General features: G+C 38.5%; 1 protein-coding gene across 7 annotated transcripts in view; it reads left to right on the top strand.

Moving 5' to 3' along the window:
* The window catches only part of SEPTIN6 (septin 6), a 47,164-nt gene that overhangs the window by 24,359 nt on the left and 3,677 nt on the right, over nucleotides 1–19,128 (top strand). For 4 of the 7 annotated variants that reach the window (XM_075184294.1, XM_075184296.1, XM_075184290.1 and 1 more), the window contains 8 exons: nucleotides 1,217–1,412; nucleotides 1,808–1,994; nucleotides 2,923–3,084; nucleotides 3,352–3,448; nucleotides 3,741–3,909; nucleotides 6,687–6,819; nucleotides 7,744–7,934; nucleotides 15,486–16,863. In XM_075184294.1, the coding sequence (XP_075040395.1) occupies nucleotides 1,217–1,412; nucleotides 1,808–1,994; nucleotides 2,923–3,084; nucleotides 3,352–3,448; nucleotides 3,741–3,909; nucleotides 6,687–6,819; nucleotides 7,744–7,934; nucleotides 15,486–15,510 (1,160 nt within the window). In that variant the 3' untranslated portion in view covers nucleotides 15,511–16,863. Of the gene's footprint in view, nucleotides 1–1,216; nucleotides 1,413–1,807; nucleotides 1,995–2,922; nucleotides 3,085–3,351; nucleotides 3,449–3,740; nucleotides 3,910–6,686; nucleotides 6,820–7,743; nucleotides 7,935–10,869; nucleotides 10,907–14,131; nucleotides 15,416–15,485; nucleotides 16,864–19,128 lie in introns of those variants that run through there. The other 3 variants (XM_075184293.1, XM_075184291.1, XM_075184292.1) reach the window with 3 other exon arrangements.

The following is a 19,128-nucleotide window of genomic DNA, read 5'->3' as shown; positions in this document are numbered from 1 at the left end:
TGAGCGGTTACTGCCTCCACTGGAATATATGTTACACTTAGGGTAAATACATGAGGTATAAGTACCAGGGGTGATTCGGGACACAAACGGAATGTGCTGAGATTGTCTTGATATCTGGAGAATGAAGCAAACATGCTATAGCAAATGATTTCAACCAATGTCACCCAAATAGGCCACCCATTAGTCACAGTGCAGTCGCCAAACTCCTTGCCAAATTTAAACAAACCGGATCTTTGCAGATAAACCAAAATGTAGACTTTATTGCTAAATGCTCCTCAATATTCCTCTTCCTCATCTCTCACATGTCCTCCCCCTTCCCTTTTGTTCTCTTCCACTCAACTGTCTCTGTCTTTTGTGCTCCCTATCTCATTACCCTTATCTTTTCTTCGTTTCTAATATATATAAAAAAGGTGGAACTCAAATTACATGAGGGCATTAAAATTAGTAGTCTAAATGAAGTGCCGTAACTGCGTTCCTATGCATTCCAGCACAAACCAGGTCCTAAAATGTCAAATCTAATCTCGGTCTTATGTGAAAACACATACCATATTTTACATTGACATTATTTATTCAACAAAATATAATGCATGAAGAATCTGTGTGTGAAAACGTAGGCATATTCTATGATTAAGCAGCTTGTAGAACCACCTACCAGCAGTAATAACTTGAAGTAATTGTTTTTTGTAGGAAAGGAAATGTGATGCCTTCCCCCACTTTATAACACTCCTGATGGGTACAAACACAGATCTTATGTGACTGTATATATAGTGTATATAGGATCTATGGGATAGTAAGTAAATATTGCTTTTCCGTCATAATGTCATATAGTTTCCTCCTAGAGTCATTGTAAGGAGCGCTAGTAAACTGTAATGGGGCACAATGGGGAAATTGGGAGATTCTCCTGCTTATTTGTGTGTGACTGGCATGACATTTGCTGTATAATGTGCTTTTATTTGAGGGTGGGGTTTGATGGGACATATGTTGGAGCATGGCATCGATCGTCATCATTTATTTATTTATATAGCGCCAGCAGATTCCGTGCCGCTTTACAATTAGGAACAAACAGTAATAAAACATTACTGGGTAATAAATACAGGCAGTGAGGTAAGATGGCCCTGCTCGCAAGCTTACAATCTATGGGACAGTGGCTTGATACATTTTTGATTGTTTCTAAAGGCTTTGTAACAGTAAATCTTGCCCTATTTTTATTTTGTAGGTGAGACGGGTCTTGGAAAATCAACTCTTATGGATACATTATTTAATACTAAGTTTGAAGGGGAACAAACATCTCACTCTCAGCCTGGGGTTCAGCTGAAATCGAGTACATACGATCTAACTGAAAGCAATGTACGTCTGAAAATGACCATTGTCAGCTCTGAAGGGTTTGGAGACCAAATTAATAAAGAAGACAGGTGGGTTTTATGTGGCATCTTTAGCAATGTGTCATTCCTAGTGCTGCAATTCAGCTGGTTTGGTGGATTCCTTTTTGAAAGCATGCGTCATAGAATATATCCCATTCTGTGATATATACCAACTAGCCTGTAGGAGAAGGCTTTGGTCAGTCATCTCTGAAACATCTGCTGGTACATTATGAAACTCGTTGACATATACAGAGCAGTTGGAAATGTTACATCATTCTTTCTCGGACACAATTTATTGTTACAAGCCTAGTTTATTTTTATGGACAAACTTCATTTTTGTAAGTCAGTGGATACCATGAGACTTTTTCTGGTTTTATTTTTAGTGACACTGTTTTGTATTTGTTAATATGTGGGAGGTGACTTAAATATTTTCTTTTTTCTTGAAGCTACAAGTCCATCATTGAATTTATTGACTCCCAGTTTGAGGCATACCTACAGGAAGAGCTGAAGATTAAAAGAGTTTTTCATAATTACCATGACTCTCGTATTCATGCTTGCCTCTACTTTATCGCCCCCACGGGTCACTCCCTAAAATCTCTGGATCTGGTCACTATGAAGAAGTTGGACAGTAAGGTGGGTACCCAAAGATTAACCATGTTAACAACACCTGTGCAATCGCTAACAATTGTATTGAAGACCAGTATGGATATACAGTGTCTTAGCAGTAGCATGAACCTACCAGTAAGGAATGGGAAAGTTCATATTGATTGGCTGCTATTACAGCTGGCAAGAGAATCAATAAACAAAATTCAATTATGGGAGATTGATCAAATGAAAGGTTGGCCAAACTAGAGCTCAGGCATAGCTCCCACTACATCATACTAACACTAGATTATACCCCGTGCTTTGAGAGGCCCCCCAAAAAGTAGTTTTTTTGGGGGGGATTTTAGAACTCTATGGGGCAGATTCAATTCAGCACGAGGTTCCGCTGAACATGGCCTTCGGCTATTATGGTAAGAGATCTCTGCTCATTTATCAGTGCACCTCTATGGGACACAAGGGAAAATGAGCGGAGATTTCTGCAAAAACTCCAGCGCAGTGTGTATCCACGGACTGTTCTGGAGACATATTGAGTCACTTCACACCAAATTTAATCTGCCCCTATGGGTGGTGCCGCATGGGATCCTTTCAAGTTATCGTTTTTCCAGCTCCAGAAGGACATATGGCTAATTTTTATAATGTTTTGATTGCAGCTAATGAACCAGAACGCGTTTACACCTTCCGGGTTGTTACAAGAGCATAAAACGCGTTGTGTGACAAGGTCTGCTCAAAGAATGGTTTTCAGTTGCATAATAATGGCAAGCACATAGCAAGCACAATATATATCCTATGCAGCATTTCCTTAAAAAAAAGCCTCGGTTGACATCCTGCTGTTTATCTCAAGATATTTTAGTTTTTATTTTATTTGTTCCTATGTAAATAAAGCATCTAAAATGATACATATGTAATCCTGATCTCTAGGTCTTTCTTAATTAATAAGATGTATCATTATATTCTGAAGGTCAACATCATTCCAGTTATTGCCAAGTCTGATGCCATTTCAAAGAGTGAGCTGACAAAATTCAAGATTAAAATCACCAGTGAGCTGGTTAGTAATGGGGTGCAGATCTACCAGTTTCCCACCGACGATGAGACCGTGGCAGAAATAAATGGGACAATGAATGTAAGTCTGATCAATCTATTAACTGTGTTTCACCTGCAAAACACCAGTAAACCTGACATTCTGGTATACAGATATTTTTAAAGTGACTTTATCATCAGAATTGTGTTTCTGTTTAAACATTGGTTATTATATATTTTCTGTAAATACATTTGCATTGATTTAATGTTGGTGGAACTATTGGTGCAGTTTGCTGTAGTATTCATTCTGCGTTTTATGAATCCAAACCGCAGTTGGATTTTTAACTTCTTTTTAATTGGATTACTGCAGGCTCACTTACCGTTTGCAGTGGTTGGGAGTACAGAGGAAGCCAAAATAGGAAACAAAATGATGAAGGTTCGGCAGTACCCATGGGGAACTGTACAAGGTATGTTGGAATCTTCCAAATTCACATTTATGCCAGATCCTGCCTGCTTTTGTATGAAATACAACTCCAAGCCAAAACCACTGCTTACTGTTGCTGAGGATGTAACACAGTCTCTACTGAGGCTGGTACAACTTACAGCACAAATCTGCATCGCTGGGGAAAAACCTATGCCCACATATTTTACTGAATGTTTATAGGAAATAAAAGGACCAACATATATTGGGTAAGTTGACATCTGTCAGACTCGTTTCCTGCCAGCATCTTTAACACCAACCTCTCCTTTTGCTTCTAGTTGAAAATGAAACTCATTGTGATTTTGTCAAGTTGCGAGAGATGCTGATACGGGTAAACATGGAGGATCTGCGTGAGCAAACACACACACGTCATTATGAGCTGTACCGAAGGTGCAAGTTGGAGGAAATGGGGTTCAAAGACACTGACCCCGACAGCAAGCCATTCAGGTAGTGGAAATTATCATCGTGGATATATGTATAAATCAGAATGAATTCCTGGCCATTTCCCCATGTTGTGTTTATCAACAGATTGGTGAACATATTATTATTATTATTGTAGATGTGTAAGGTTCCACAGGGCTTCGCAGCGCGGTACAGTAGGGAAAACCGTACATACGTAAAACAGGGTCATAAAAGGTAGACAAAATAAATGCAGACATGAAGACAAAGTGTATGAAGAACCCTGCTCATTAGAGAGCTTACATTCTAAATGGAAGAGGGCACAGCTGTAACAAGAGGAGCAAGTGTGGCTCAGAGTGGAGAGAGACGTTTTTCAAAGAGCATCTAAAGATTTGAAGGCTGTGGAAAGTCTGATTGAGTATGGTTATATGCAGGGGTGTTGTTGTTGAGGGCTTTGTAGGTAAGGGTGAGTAATTTGAATTTGATTCTGGAGGACACAGTATTTACAAAGTGGTGCAGCAGATGTGGAGCAGTGAGAGAATAGGATCAGTCTTGCAGCAGCATTTAGGATGGATTGAAGTGTGTATATAAGGGTGATATATATTTTCACTGTCCAGTAAATATAGTTATTGGGAAAGTTATATTTGACAATAAAATTCACAGAAGACAAGATGGCTGCAATACCCATGTCACCTAGACATCCAGTAGTCTCTTCATGAATGTAATCTTGTGGGTTTCACATATGTATATAATGTATGTGCCCATATTAACCTGCAACAAACATTAGGATATGGCATACAGGACTTGTGTTCTCTTGTAAAAACTTTGTGCATTGAGTGTTGTGTTGGCAACTATTTAGGATATGAGTGTACTGTGGATGCGGAAAGAACCTTCCGCCTTTTAGTTGCACTTCCATGAAGAAGCTGATTTCTAGATGCACTCTGCCCAATATAGAAAAAAATGCTTCAAAAACACAAAATAGCTACATGTAATAAAGATGGTCACAATATCCCACCACTCTCCTGATTAATTTAAGCCATAAATTAGGTTAAACTGGTTATTATCCACAGTGTCTACAGGATCTGTAATTTGATGAGGTGCTTCTAAATCCCTGTATTGTATTGTAATGCAATCTGCCTGAAACAGTATGCTATACTGTATGTACACTGTTCACATGGCTTACTATAAGGTGATAGCCTTGGGCTGCTGGCTAGCCCAAGACTAGCTCTGTCATTCATGATGGCATGAACACAAAGATGACGTGTATAGGGAGATGCACAGTGTTTCTTCAAAAACCGTTGCTTGTTGCTAAAAGCCTGTAATAGAGAGCTGAGGACAATATGGTAGTGGGAATTTGAGAGAACTAGTTCCCAGCTAACCAAACATACTCTGTCATATCCATAGAGCCAAATGGAAGAGGTAGTAGGTAGCGCTTTGTAGTATAAACTGGACCTAATACATCTAGAATTGTTTTTATAACACTAAATATTTGTTGAATAGCGCTCCCAGACTGGAGGGGGAGGGGTGATTGGATGCTGCCAAAAATAACCCAGAGAGAGGTTGTCTTAAAATGTAAACAAATTTCATACACTCCACGACCGTGTCAACTACTCATATTGACACCATTCACTGATGAATTTCTATTTTTAATATTGTTAGTGTATTGTATCTAGTACAAGCAAGCAATTTTAACCCTAGTTTTTGGCATATAATTTGAACATATTCCCACGACTCAGACCATGTCCCCTGTTGTTTCCCAATCCCTTCCTATTGCTCCTGAACCTTGAGCATTCTAGCATATTTGTCAGTAGAATTGTTTTTAGTTTATTTAATATCTTCTCAGCAGGGCAAATATTGGAGAATTATTTTGAACACATATTTGAATATAAAGTAGGTTTATGAAAATGGATTATTTTCAAATATTGGTAATGAATGATAAATGTTATATTGTGTTATTATGCTAAAGGACCTCTCCACATTTAGTAATATATTTAAATCCAACCGTTTCCCCATATCTGGATTCCAAATCATGACAAAGGGCTAGATTTACTAAGTGGCGGGTTTAAAAAAGTGGGGATGTTGCCTATAGCAACCAATCAGATTCTAGCTTTCATTTATTTAGTACCTTCTACAAAATGACAGCTAGAATCTGATTGGTTGCTATAGGCAACATCCCCACTTTTTCAAACCCGCAGATTAGTAAATCTAGCCCAAAATGTCTTGAACCACTTAACATCCGTCTAAATAGCAGCTCAGGCTTCATTGAAATGACAAAGGAAGATGACACTCTCCGACTAGTGCTGGAACCAAGCACACTCAGTGACAGCCTCCGTTTCCAGCTTGACCACTATATAAATATAGATAGATAAATAGATATACTGTATACGTAGACACACACATACTCTTCCATCCTGGGAGAAACAATGTGAGGGCACAGAAGATGTGCGCCCCCTGTATTTCTGCATTAATAATCACTTTTTCGTAATCTAGTTCTAGCTGGCAGGTTCTTTTCCAGCTTCCCCAAAATTGTCCCCCTCCTCAGTGACACTGATACATTTTGCCTGCATTACATAAATGTCATGAAGAAAGGCACGCAGTCCCAAATAAAAGGCACGTTCTTCCCAATGTTTGTCCACCCACTTCTCCCTACCCTCCAGACACGTGATTAAGATACTTAATACTCCGTTTAGGTTTCTGTGATGTTTGGGTAAATGAAAGTGCTATTGAAACTTTATTTCTAATTGTATGAAATGTGAGCAACCAGAGTCCTAGTTGTGGGTTTACTTATTGTATATAGTTGTATTCATTCTTATTGCTTTATTTAGCTTGCAGGAGACATATGAAGCAAAAAGAAATGAATTTCTGGGAGAATTGCAGAAGAAAGAGGAAGAGATGAGACAGATGTTTGTACAAAGGGTAAAAGAGAAGGAAGCCGAGTTGAAAGAAGCAGAAAAAGAGGTGCACCCTTAATTTTATATATTCATTTAATACTTCATTCATTTCTGCTGCTACATAAAATGACCGACCATCTTATTGCTGACGTAGACCATTTACTGAAACAACATCTACTCAGCACTGTGTACATAAGATGCAGTATGCATGGGTAGTAGAGGATATTTCATATGGGAGATTATCAATGTGGGACTGCACGCTAAAGCCGTTTTTCCCAGGACTTCTCAGTTTCTTGGAAACGGGTTCTAGCTTATTTGGCTGGTTAAATGTGTTAACCAGCTGAATATGTCTACCGGATGGGACATGTGACTCTGCAAACCAATACAAATCCACAAGCTCTCTACTTACTGCTCCTATTGGTCCATGTGTTCTCTCCATCAGAGGCTGTTTGCGCAATCCTCGGGCCCCATAAAAACCAGTTTCAGCATGCAGGGCTCAACTAAGTGAAGGAAGCAGCTCCATTATCTAATATATATAAGCCTAGCGGCGTGTGTTTGTGTGTGGAAAAAACAATTTTCTCAGAAAGGGCTCATCCAATTGACATGAAATTTGATATACTGACATTATTTGACAAAAAAATTATAAAAGTGAAGTCAGTTAACTTCCATCATCCCCCCTTCCCCCCGTGGGAGGGGTAGTAAAGGCTAAATTTACCAGTTGAGGGCTCAAACTCTTCGATCACTTTAAATAGCGCAACTTGTTGTTTCAAAGAGAGGGAAAGAGCGGTTGTACAAGCCCTTTAAAGGAAATATAGTCTACTTTAAAGCAGGATTATTTTTTGGCTGTAAATTGTTAGCATTCCATATACCTGGGAACAAATATTCTGTGTGTGATCATCGGGTATTTCTGTTATTCCGTAGATTTTACCAGTTTATCTTAATCTCTATTTGTTTTTATGAAAAACTATACTGTTTTACACCTATGTTGAAGCTCCATGAAAAGTTTGACCGCCTGAAGAAGCTACATCAAGACGAGAAGAAAAAGCTGGAAGACAAGAAGAAAAGCCTTGACGATGAGCTCAATGAATTTAAGAAGCGAAAGACTGCAACAGAATTACTCCAGTCCCAAGCACAGCAAGCAGGAGGATCACAGACCCTAAAAAGAGAAAAAGAGAGAAAAAAGTAAGTAACAGATTAGACCTGCAAAACATGCTACCTTCTGTCTAATATATATAGATGTGTGTATGTATAGCTTGACCTATATTTAGATAATTGATTTACATGAAGAATGTTTTTTTTTGTGCTCCTCCTTTCCTATTCTGTGTGCTTACAGCCTGTATCAGTACTGTAACTAACCTAGTGAAAGTTCTTACATTCACTATACTTAGTGATGCTAAGCCAAGCTCTAGATATCCTGATATCTACAGAACGCTTTTTACGTAGAAGAACGACCAAAACATTAAAGACTCCTTCAGATATCCTTGCTGAGGTTTTCTGTACGTGTGGATGATTTGACCCAGGCCGACCACATGCTAAAAGCACGGAAAGTATTGCAGGCATTAGGATAATTGATCATCATGGCAATGCGCTTTCTCCATTTACACATCTCTGCCCAGCCTATAACCTTCTTATTTACATAGTTACATATACATAGGTACACCGTTGGTAATATTCAACAACCGATTCAAGTCCATCAAGGGAAACCCAGTGGCAGGCTGAAAAATCCCATCCTGGCCCTAAAAATCTGATACATTTGCCGGATCAAATCTGCCCATTTTGGCTACAGAAACCATTTTTTGTAAGCAAACAGCACTTTACAGAGAATATTTAATCCTTCACAGCGGCCCCTGCCCCGGTTGAGCTTACAGTCTAATTTATCTTCCACACAAACAAACACACAAAGACTAATTTTGTCAGAAGCCAATTAACCTACCAGCATGTTTTGGACTCTGGGAGGAAAGTGGAGCACCCGGAGGAAACCCACGCAAACAGTGAAAGCATAGAAAGCCACACACATAGTGGTGTGTTTGTATATATCAATATTTATTTTTAGTAAAGAAGATTCATGGATTTCACAACAAAAATAGCGATTTGCGTAACGTTAAGTTCACTATTAACCACATTTTGTTATTATGCAAAATTAAGCTGAATTCCATGGTCAACATGCTATTATAAAGTGTTTCATCTTAAAAATACGCTTTGTGGTTAATGCAAGTCATACCATATAAACACTGTGTAATGTGTGTTGTGCAGCTTCCTGTGTATGTGCTGTATTATACAAATGATTTGGTCATTGTATGTGATGTTGTAACAGAATAGTGTGTCTCTGATGATTATCTGCAGAATCTAGGGGAGGGTTTCATGCTCCACTAAATGCTTACCTATTGGCTTACCCTGACATTGCATCCTCCACCTATATTTGTGTTGGTAACATTCTATTTGGCATGACCATTTTGTAGGTGTCCGTTCACTACCGAGCATCACACTGCAAATTTAAATGTCTTATGTCCATGTGCACACAGCCATTCTGTCTGTCTTTCCCCTGTCCTGGTTATTGGCTGGAGGATGTTAGGAGAGCTGGACAGACTGAGAGCACCGGAGTGCGTCACCAGCGACAGATGTCTGAGCAGTGACTGGGGAGAACAGAGCATCCGTGTATACTGTCCTGATCAGTGATCTCTGAGAGTATCCATCTTTCCTCTGGTCTCTGGCTGAAATAGGAAACGTGAGAGGGAATATTCCTCTAACAATGCTTATTGTTGCTCCTACTCTTGCCAACAGAGGAAATTTATGTCCATGCCCCAATGAGCATACATATTGCCCTTTTGCCCAGATGGTTTTCTTGCCATTTTTTTCACAGTAGTTCACTACACCATTTCCTGATTTACAGTATTTCCCCATGTATAAGACGCACCTTTTTCCCCAAAATGTTGGGTCTAAAAACTGGGTGCGTCTTATACAGTGGTAGTAGCGCTTACCCTGTTAGATGCTTCCTCTGTCTGGTAAAGTCTTCTTTCTTCTGTCCGTTCTGATCCTGATGCTGGAAAGTCGCTTACCGTCCTCTTCGTGATGACCGGTTTCTGCATTTGGCGTTTTGTCCAATCAGGACTTTGACACATCGGTTCATCACAAAGAGGATGGCAAGCGACTTTCCAGCATCAGGATCAGAACGGACAGACGAAAGAAGACTTTACCGGACAGAGGAAGCATCTGACAGGGTAAGGCAGAATTAGCAATAGGGTTAGAACTCCGTCTCTCCTCTCTGTATATGCTGCACAATTACTCTGTGAAAAAATTGAGGATAATGTTTTTTTTATCCTCAATTTTTTCACATGATTTATACAGATGCGTCTTATACATGGGAGCGTGTTATACATGGGGAAATACGGTATCTATTTATTTTTTTATCGGATGAAAGTTAACAACAAAGTTAAGTAATTCGGGAAAGTAAATGGGCAAAGGGGGTTGTCCTAAAAGTGATGTATTTTTAATGTTTATAATATGAAATGCATTGAAAATGGCACCACCTGCAGCATGGCATTAGAACAGTGCCATTTGATTGGCACTTGGCATATTTTTTTTTCTGGCTCAACTGTTTCAAGTTCATTTAAATATTTTTCTTGTAGAAATGAAAACTTCTGTTTTTAAATTACATCCGCTACACCAGTGTTTCTTAATCCTGGTCCTCAGGATCCCTAACAGTGCATGTTTTCCATATCTCCTTGCTTTAGCACAGGTGTATTCATTACTGACTGACACATTGTAACAGATCCACAGGTGGTATAATTATTTCTCTTGTCACCTGGAAAACATGCACTGTTAGGGGTCCTGAAGATTGGGTTGAGAAACTGTGCTACGCAATGGCAAATCATCATGTATATGTAAAATTGGTATCCATCCATAATCTATTTTTGTCGCTAAAAGCCCAGTACAATGGCAAGAAGGCAGTTGCATGACGTAGGAAAAGGGGAGAAGACCCCAGCATGCTCCCTCTGGTTATAAATTATCTATTTTTATTTTGCTGAGTGCTGCTGTTATGTGTAATCGTATAATTAGTCTGTTTTACCTATTAACATTTCACTCTCCCATTCGTTGTTACCTATGTGCTGTTTTACAGTTAATTCTGCTGTTTGCTGCATGGCTGCATGGCTCTGGTAAGCTATGACAAGTTACAACAAATAAGGATGTGTGGATATGAGATAACTGGCAGGAGATGGTTCATAACCTGTAGGTCAAGTCTAAAAATATAAAAGGTTGCCCTGCCATTTACTGGATATTTATGTGGGTGGTGATTTAATTTACAGCCAATTGTAGCTCTTTGATGAGAATACATCCCTGGAGCCCTGACCACTATCTGTAATGGGCCCCGAGTGTAGCTGTGTTGACAGAATGGAGAGGACAGAGATGCTGTTTTTTGCAGACCAAACCAATTCAGGAAACTCGACCAATGGCATAAAGAGTGTATGCAGCACCGTGATTGGGTTAGCCCTGATTTCTATTCAGGTACTGCATCTATACTACTATACTCTCACAGTGCTGGAAATGTAAACTACCTGTCTTGCTATGCTGAGAGCTCTTTGAGGAAAAGAGGGGTGCACCCACCTGATATTGATTGATTTCCAAAATACAAAGTTCCCCTCTGAGTAGAACAAAAGGTAGTTGAAATTTTGAGGGGAGTGCTACCCTGACAACTGTTGAATACTAGATCAAGGAAGAAAAAGAGTTGTATTTGCAACATGCTAAATCAAAAGAATAGGCATCAAGACATGCAGTACGCTAAACATTTGAAACCTTATCAGCACCACTTTCTTAGGTTTTACTATTTCTCATAATAGGGGATTGCACCCACTATTTTAATAGCTGAAATTAAAGTTAATAAGTTGAATCATCTTTATTCTCCATAGTGCACCTCAACACTGCAATTGTCTGTTTCTGCCTTGATCTGTGCTGTGAAAGCTCTCTGCTCTCTCTTCTGTCAATGCCGCTCGACTTGATGCACACTGCTGGTAGTGGTAGGGATCACAGGGGATATACAAGCCAAGAAGGGCTGCATGGGAGCAAACTCTAAATCAGGGGTGCTCAACTGCAGTCCTCAAGTGCTACCAACAGGTCATGTGTTCAGGATTTCTGTCGGTAGAAACAGGTGGGATAATTACTGACCCAGCAAAATAGATGAACTCACCTGTGCATGATTAAAGACTGAAAACATGAACTGTTGGTAGCACTTGAGCACCTCTGATCTAAATATTTGCAAGGTCCAAAAATGGTTAAGGACCCTTTGTTTAAAGAAATAACAACAAAAACCCTATAGTTAGGATCATTTTTGTTTTTGTTGGGTTTTTTTTGGTTTGAAAGGAGCAGTTAGACTTATAGGAAGACAGCTAATTTTATCCCCAAGAAGACTGCCGTGACTGGGAGCCATGTTTTCTGTATTTATTTATTCCATATTTGTCACTTGCTTCTCATAACATGAGAACATATAGATTATAATTATTTACCATGAAAACTCTGTATAGTTTTTTTTAAATGGTCACATTTGTCACAGGTTCTTAAATTGTTTACAGTGTGTTATAATGATCATTACACCCTTTCATTTAGCTAATTTCTACATGTTTATGCTCACTGCTATACATTCCTGTACTCCATTTAATTTCCAGGCACATAGAATAGGATAAGCAATAAACATCTGTGTATTTGTAAAATACTACGTTAAATTCATAGTAGATCTTTGTTCGTTTAAGGGAGATGTTCATCCATAGAAGTATTTTACCAGGAAACCCCTCAGCCCAGAAATTAGCCGTTCACTCTGTGCCTGTCTTATGGTTGATTCTCGTGACAAGAAAAGTTTGAAATTCTGCTCTTTCAATACATTGCGGCTTGTCCTATGCATTAAACAATTGGTGCTGTGGACATATTACAAGATAAAGTGGGTCAGAAAAGAAGTATCTTGCATTTCTCCAGCTATCAGCAACAGCAGCAGGAGGATCAGCTGTCAGACAGCCGCGGGGAGGGTAAGCATCTCCCGAATGTCAAGGATCCCAGGCACTGGACTTCTGTCGTTCTTCTGTGGGAGGAACGCTGGTAAAATACTTATGTAGGTGGACATCTCCTTTAATATAGAATGTGACAAGTCCTTATTTCTTTGGCCACAGAGTTCTTAAATTGGATTTAAAAAATAAATAAATAATATATTTACATGGCTTTTGAAGCTGAAGAGGCCACATGGTGGAATTGACTGTTAATGCACAGTAAGGACAGTGTACAGTAACTCCTAGCTCTAGTTTCATTTTCTCATGTGAAAAAGAAAATCTACATCTCTTTGATGCACTGCATATACATTTTTGCTGCAGTACCTGTCATCCAGAAGCTTGTGTGAGGCTGGACGCCAGTGTAAAGCTTTTATTAATCATATATGTGAAAAGTGCCAAGGGAACACTCTATTGTGTAGGAAAAAAAGGGAGGAAGGAAATGAAATAAGATAATAAGCATTTCTGGATAAATGCACATTATAGGAAACCAAAAATATGTATTCTTTTTGACAAGCCCATAGTTTGCATTTATAGTTTGATGGAAAAAACATACATTTTAATGGTGATTTTGCTGCTACGTGCTTTTGGTCTACATGATCGGCCTGTTATCATGGTATAGACCACACGTTATAAATATGATAAAGGCCAGGTCTGGCCAACCTGTGGCGCTCCAGGTGTTGTGAAACAAAAAGTCCCAGCATGCTTTGCCAGAAGATGGCTAGATGACAGCTGGCAAGGTATGCTGGGACATGTAGTTTCACAACACTTGGTAAGCCACAGGTGGTCCACGTCTGATATAGGCTATCAGAGGGGCTCTTTCTTTTTTTTGTTTTGGTGTAAGTCTATACATGTGAGCCTAAGAGCTGCAGAAGAGACTGATGACCACCACATGTAAAAACTGTTATTATTTTACTTTTTTCAGCTATAGAAAATATTGGTACATTTTATATATTTCATATAATTAGCCTTTTATGTCCAGCCAGCCTCGTGTTCAGAGTAAGCATACAGCAGCATATTGGAGCATGTAACACAGAAAAAGCTGTGTTTTTGTTTAGAGTGGAATTGAAAAGCCACCTTTTGGCAGACCAAGGTTACTGCAGGTCATAAAAACAAGCAGTGTATAAATTGAACTTCAAAAGTCTTAGGTTTGAATAATATGCCTCTCTTACCACAATGAACCAGGCGCCTCATGCTCACCCCTCATAGAGAGTTAAATGAATTATTCAACTGTATCCTTTTTTTGTTAATACTACCTGTGCTAACTAATAAGCCCCTGTACTTCACCGTAAAGATTTGATATTGATCATAAAAACATTAACCCATTTTACTTTATTTCTGTTTCATTTACAGTTCTGGTTTCCTGTAATTCACTCACCCTTGGCACGTTGCATTGACTGTCCCCATGTTCATTTAATGCTCCCAGCCCATCACGTTTATTCCTTTGCATGAAAGTCTGTGAATTTTTGGCAGTTTGTAGAAGACCTCACCACTTACACGTGGATCAGCATTTCTTTCTTTCATTCTCCTGTTAATTTGCTTTTTGCATGTGCTGCTGTTAGTTGATTATGCTGCATTATCATCCAAAGTCAAAGTACATTTCATATTACAGGAGAAATCTAAAAGCATACGGCTGTCCAGCGGTTTTATTTTTTATAGCCAGACCCAGTATAAAAAAGTGAAGGGTAGAACCGTTTCTGTATTTTTCCCAATGTTTCTATTGCTGGTGCATGCTTTTCTGCTAATTTGCAAAAATTGTACATTGAACTTGAATCCATGCACATATTGGGACTTATCAGCATGGTGTAAATTACAAAAATATTATGGAACACATGGCAACCAATCAGATTATACATATTATTTCCAGCACACTTTAGAATATGAAAGCAAATATCTGTCTGGTTGCTATTAAATTAGCTCCACTTATAAGTCATTTCATGTCTGAGCATCTCCAAAGTCTAATTTGCTTGCAGGATGGTATTGAAATGCATGTGGAAAATCTCTTCCACCTATTTTTTTTATTAGTGTAGAGTTGTAGACCAGACTGGAGAATAGAGGAGACCCCACTTCCTATTCTTTCATTTCATTCATTTGACGTTTCTAGTTAAATAGGTTGAAAGCTCTGTAACGTTAATAAAAGTAAAAATATATGTATATTTCATTATTAAAGACATGTTTTGTATAAGGTGTTTTTATAAGTAGCTCTATATTCCTAAGCGTTGCACGGTATTACACACTTGCACTGAGCGCGGAGCGATGTTCTGCAGCTGCATTCACTCCTTTATCAGACTGATCATCTGAATACGTAAGACAGATAAATACAGATGTCACCTGGCACCCTATGGAATCCCCTACACCAGGTGTATTCCCAGAAGGATTATAGGGATCCAGTCATCCCGTTTCTATTCCACCTGATTGTGAACCCGGTCGCCTTGCAAACAATCACTGGTCAAATTATCCTATGTCGCTTAGGCCAACCTCTGCAAATTGTGTGCCATGGTCCGTAAGAATTCTAGTTATCCCAATAAATATGAGATACTTTCACACAAAAAAAACTATCCGTGGAATAAACCGTTTAAATGACAATCTGATACATTCCAACTTCATTAAAAATAAACTTGCAAAAATGCATTTGGACAGTTTGTTTTTTATTTGGGTTGTATTCTATAATATTAATTTCTCTTTACACTTTTTTTTTCCTTTCCAGTAACCCATGGCTCTGCACTGAGTAATATCATGGAAGCTGCCTTCCTTACTTAGCATCTATGTCCTTTTTATATCACGTGAACCATATTTATATTAATATGCTGGTTTAAAACCCTTTATTGTCGATGAGAATGGTTGCAGAATTTATTTTACAAAGCATGTTTCAAAAACTGTAGCACAATTTTAGTGATATAATAATTTATTAAGCTTTTCTATTTTCTGGAAAAAGTTTTAAGAATCCTTTTAAAAACAAATATTTGTTTTCATTTGCTACTGATGATGTTACATTTTTACAATCCAGGCTCATTATTTAATTCTGTTGTATATAGTTTTTATTTAAATCCCTCATACGCTCACTGACTATACACCCGGCCATGACGGTGAACAGCGCTATTAAATGTCCATCAACGCTGCCATAAAGTGGAAGCAATTTAATTTATAATCCCCATCTTGTGAATGTTGTAGTTCTGTGCTGTATATCAAATTTATGACTTTGTTTAAAAGGGGAACTCTGCTCATTTTGTTTCCCGTTCATAATACCTAATTGATAACGTTATTTTAAAAATATTTATATGTGCTCCTTTTTATGGTGACAGTACAACTCTTATGCTGTTTAAATGTATATTTTTCATTGCAACACTAAGGACTAACTATTTTCCAGCTTAAAAGGAAGCCAGACACTATTGAAAGAAAACAGCTGGCCGCTTGTCATGCCCGTTTGTAATAAGTGAATCATAACTGATAATTCAAAAAGGAACCCAGACTCCATTCTTTCTAAATATATTTGTTAAAGATATGCTGTAATTCTTTTGTCAGTGAATACTTTTTAAATAGCCTTCAGAATGCTCACCACACAAGCTGCCATACCGGGCAATTGGCTCAATAACATAGATGCCCAACAATGATCAAGTTGAAATAGATCATTATCAGGCCAATTGGTAGATCTGGTTGGAAGATGACCTTTCTCAGCTGATGTGTGCCTGTTGATTGCATTTGGACTCCCAGTGACACCAGAAGTGATCTGTCCGCTTTGCCTGATTGGCTGTATTAAATGGTTAGTCGAAATATGACGGTGTTCCTGCCACTCTCAGGACAAGCTGCAGTATCTCTGGCTACATGTGTATAAGCTGCATTTCAAATGTGAGTCAACAGAGAACAATAATGGCTTAACAAATGTGGGATATTAAAACCTCCCAATTTTTAATAAAAGTAACCAGTGATTGAGAGTTATGAACTATGTTACAAAGAAGTCTAGAACACTGTATAACTAATGACTATTATTTGTTGTACGCATTAAGGAAATGTGTAGCACATTGTCTGTATAAGGAAACCTGTTTGTTATACTAAGTCAGAAGCACATTCATAAAATGTTACATGTGTGATAACTTGTGAAATGATCAAGTGACCCTGCTAACCAAAACTAAAAAGTATGATCTATTTATACAATGTGGTAACAAGATCTCAAAGCATATAGGCAAACTATGTGTACCGAAAACAGACATGGATTTAAAATCCATTTTTCAAGATGTTTTGTAATATTATTACATATTGGTGTTTTTAATTGTTCCCTTGTTGTACAAAACTGTTTGTGTGATAAGCTCCCAGTGAGCAGAGGATTAACAGTACAGTCTATGTGCATGTATCAGACCCAGTAAAACACAATGTTTAGTGTCCTAGCCCCTGTTTCTTTTTCCCTGCCTGCAATTCTTGTACTCAAATGTACCCCCGCCCCTGTTTCCCCAAGTAGCCCATTCTAGCTTTCTTTCTAGCAACCTGGTTTAAAAAAAAAAATGTTCAGCCTCTCTCCAACCTTCCAGCAATTTTTAATTACTGGAAAATGCTTCTCATATGGTATTGCTGATTTTCCAGCAGATATTATATCCGTAAACATCTCAGCTGAAAATCACTACAAATATGTTCCCATAGATAGGAGGTAAATATTATAGGACAATTTCACACCAGCTTTTTTTTTTTTTTTTTTTTAAATTTGTTGTCCATGATTTCGCTCAGTGGCTAAAATGCTACTGGAAAATGCCCTAGCACACAGTGTAATCACTGCTAAGCATTGCTAATCGTTGCATGCTAAACCTCAATCCTCAGAAAACTACTCCAGATTTAGGAACGTTTCCCCAGAGTAGCGATTTTTTTCAGCCGTGGGACTACACAAAAATCACTCATGAAAATAAAGTCTCCACATTTTACACATTACCTGATAGGGGTATGTGATGGCGGATGGAGTCACCTCTGAAATGTAGTAAAAGTGGGAGAGATCAGCACATCAGGTAAGTTTTTATTTAGCACAACATGTGGTTCTGCGCAATAAAATGACACTCTAGTGCAGGCCTGTCCAACCTGCGGCCCTCCAGGTGTTGTGAAACTACAAGCCCCAGCATGCTTTGCCAGTAGACAACCTGTTGATAGCTGGAAGGGCATGCTGGGACTTGTAGTTTCACAACATCTGGAGGGCCGCAGGTTGGACAGGCCTGCTCTAGTGTGTATGACAGAAATTTGGAGGGGGAGGGTGATACTTTGTTGTTCGTTGATGGCATATCAGTAAATATTGCATCCCCAAGATATTACTCAAGCCACTCCCTTTATGCGACTTCTCCTACAACAGCTATAACATTGTGACTATTAACCCCCTGCTGACCGCTGTTCTCTTTTACACCCCACTCAGTAGGCAGTAGTGGCACATACAAGTTATAACAAGGTACTGCACTACATTATAACATTGAGGCTTGTACCTTATGTTCGAATAATGTAACGCATGGGTGAGCCACATGAATATCATCTGTACTAAAATAGATTGTAACGTTAATGGAGCTCTAAGAAACTGCTGGGAAAATGATGACTGTAATGATCTCAATTATATGATCTAATCTCTGAGCAATCACAACTGTTCTTGGCTTTGTGTACCCTGCATATGAAAACATGTGGGTCTTATCACTAACAGGTAGAGCTATTGTGCCCATATACTGATTGGTCCACATACTAATATGTGATGGGGTTAAGGAACAGAGGTTGTGAATCCTAGGCACAGAATATTAAGACTGGTCAATATTCCCCCTCATTAATGTTCTGTTTGCACTGAACTTAAGTGGAACCTGTGGTCCATTTACAGAAAGAGATGTGTATATGACTGAAATTGCTACATGATAAAGGGATGAATACAAAGTCAGTGTTTACAAATGTGTGATCATACTGTGAATTTGTGCAGAAATGCAAGAGAAAGTCTAGGATCTATGTGATGATGTCCAGGATTCTGTGTTCTTGTAGCTTATTTTTATCACTTGTCGTGTTAAGGCGTTCCTTACCAATTAAAGATTATTTGTTAGGTGTAACCTTGCATTATGATTAGTCATATAAAGTTCTGTTGTTACCAGTGCTGGATCTGCAGAGAGATCCACCCCAAGTGTCACTTTAATGCAGTTATTTTATATAGCTGTATCTGTTATATGTCCACATGTTATCTTTCTGCTCTCACCGGTAGATTCCGACAAATAAAATGTACATCCTATCACATGACATTGCGTTATCACCAACATTATTTATTTTCACCGTAGCTAAATGGAAACAAACTAAAATCGATGGTTTTCTAGCCACTGAATAACGCCATCTCTAATGTTTGAAATATGTTAAAGAGC

The sequence above is a fragment of the Mixophyes fleayi genome, chromosome 9, assembly GCF_038048845.1.
Source record: "Mixophyes fleayi isolate aMixFle1 chromosome 9, aMixFle1.hap1, whole genome shotgun sequence".
Taxonomy (NCBI): Eukaryota; Metazoa; Chordata; class Amphibia; order Anura; family Limnodynastidae; genus Mixophyes; species Mixophyes fleayi.
Note: the sequence above shows the minus strand (reverse complement) of the source record. Positions and strands in the feature narration are given on the sequence as shown.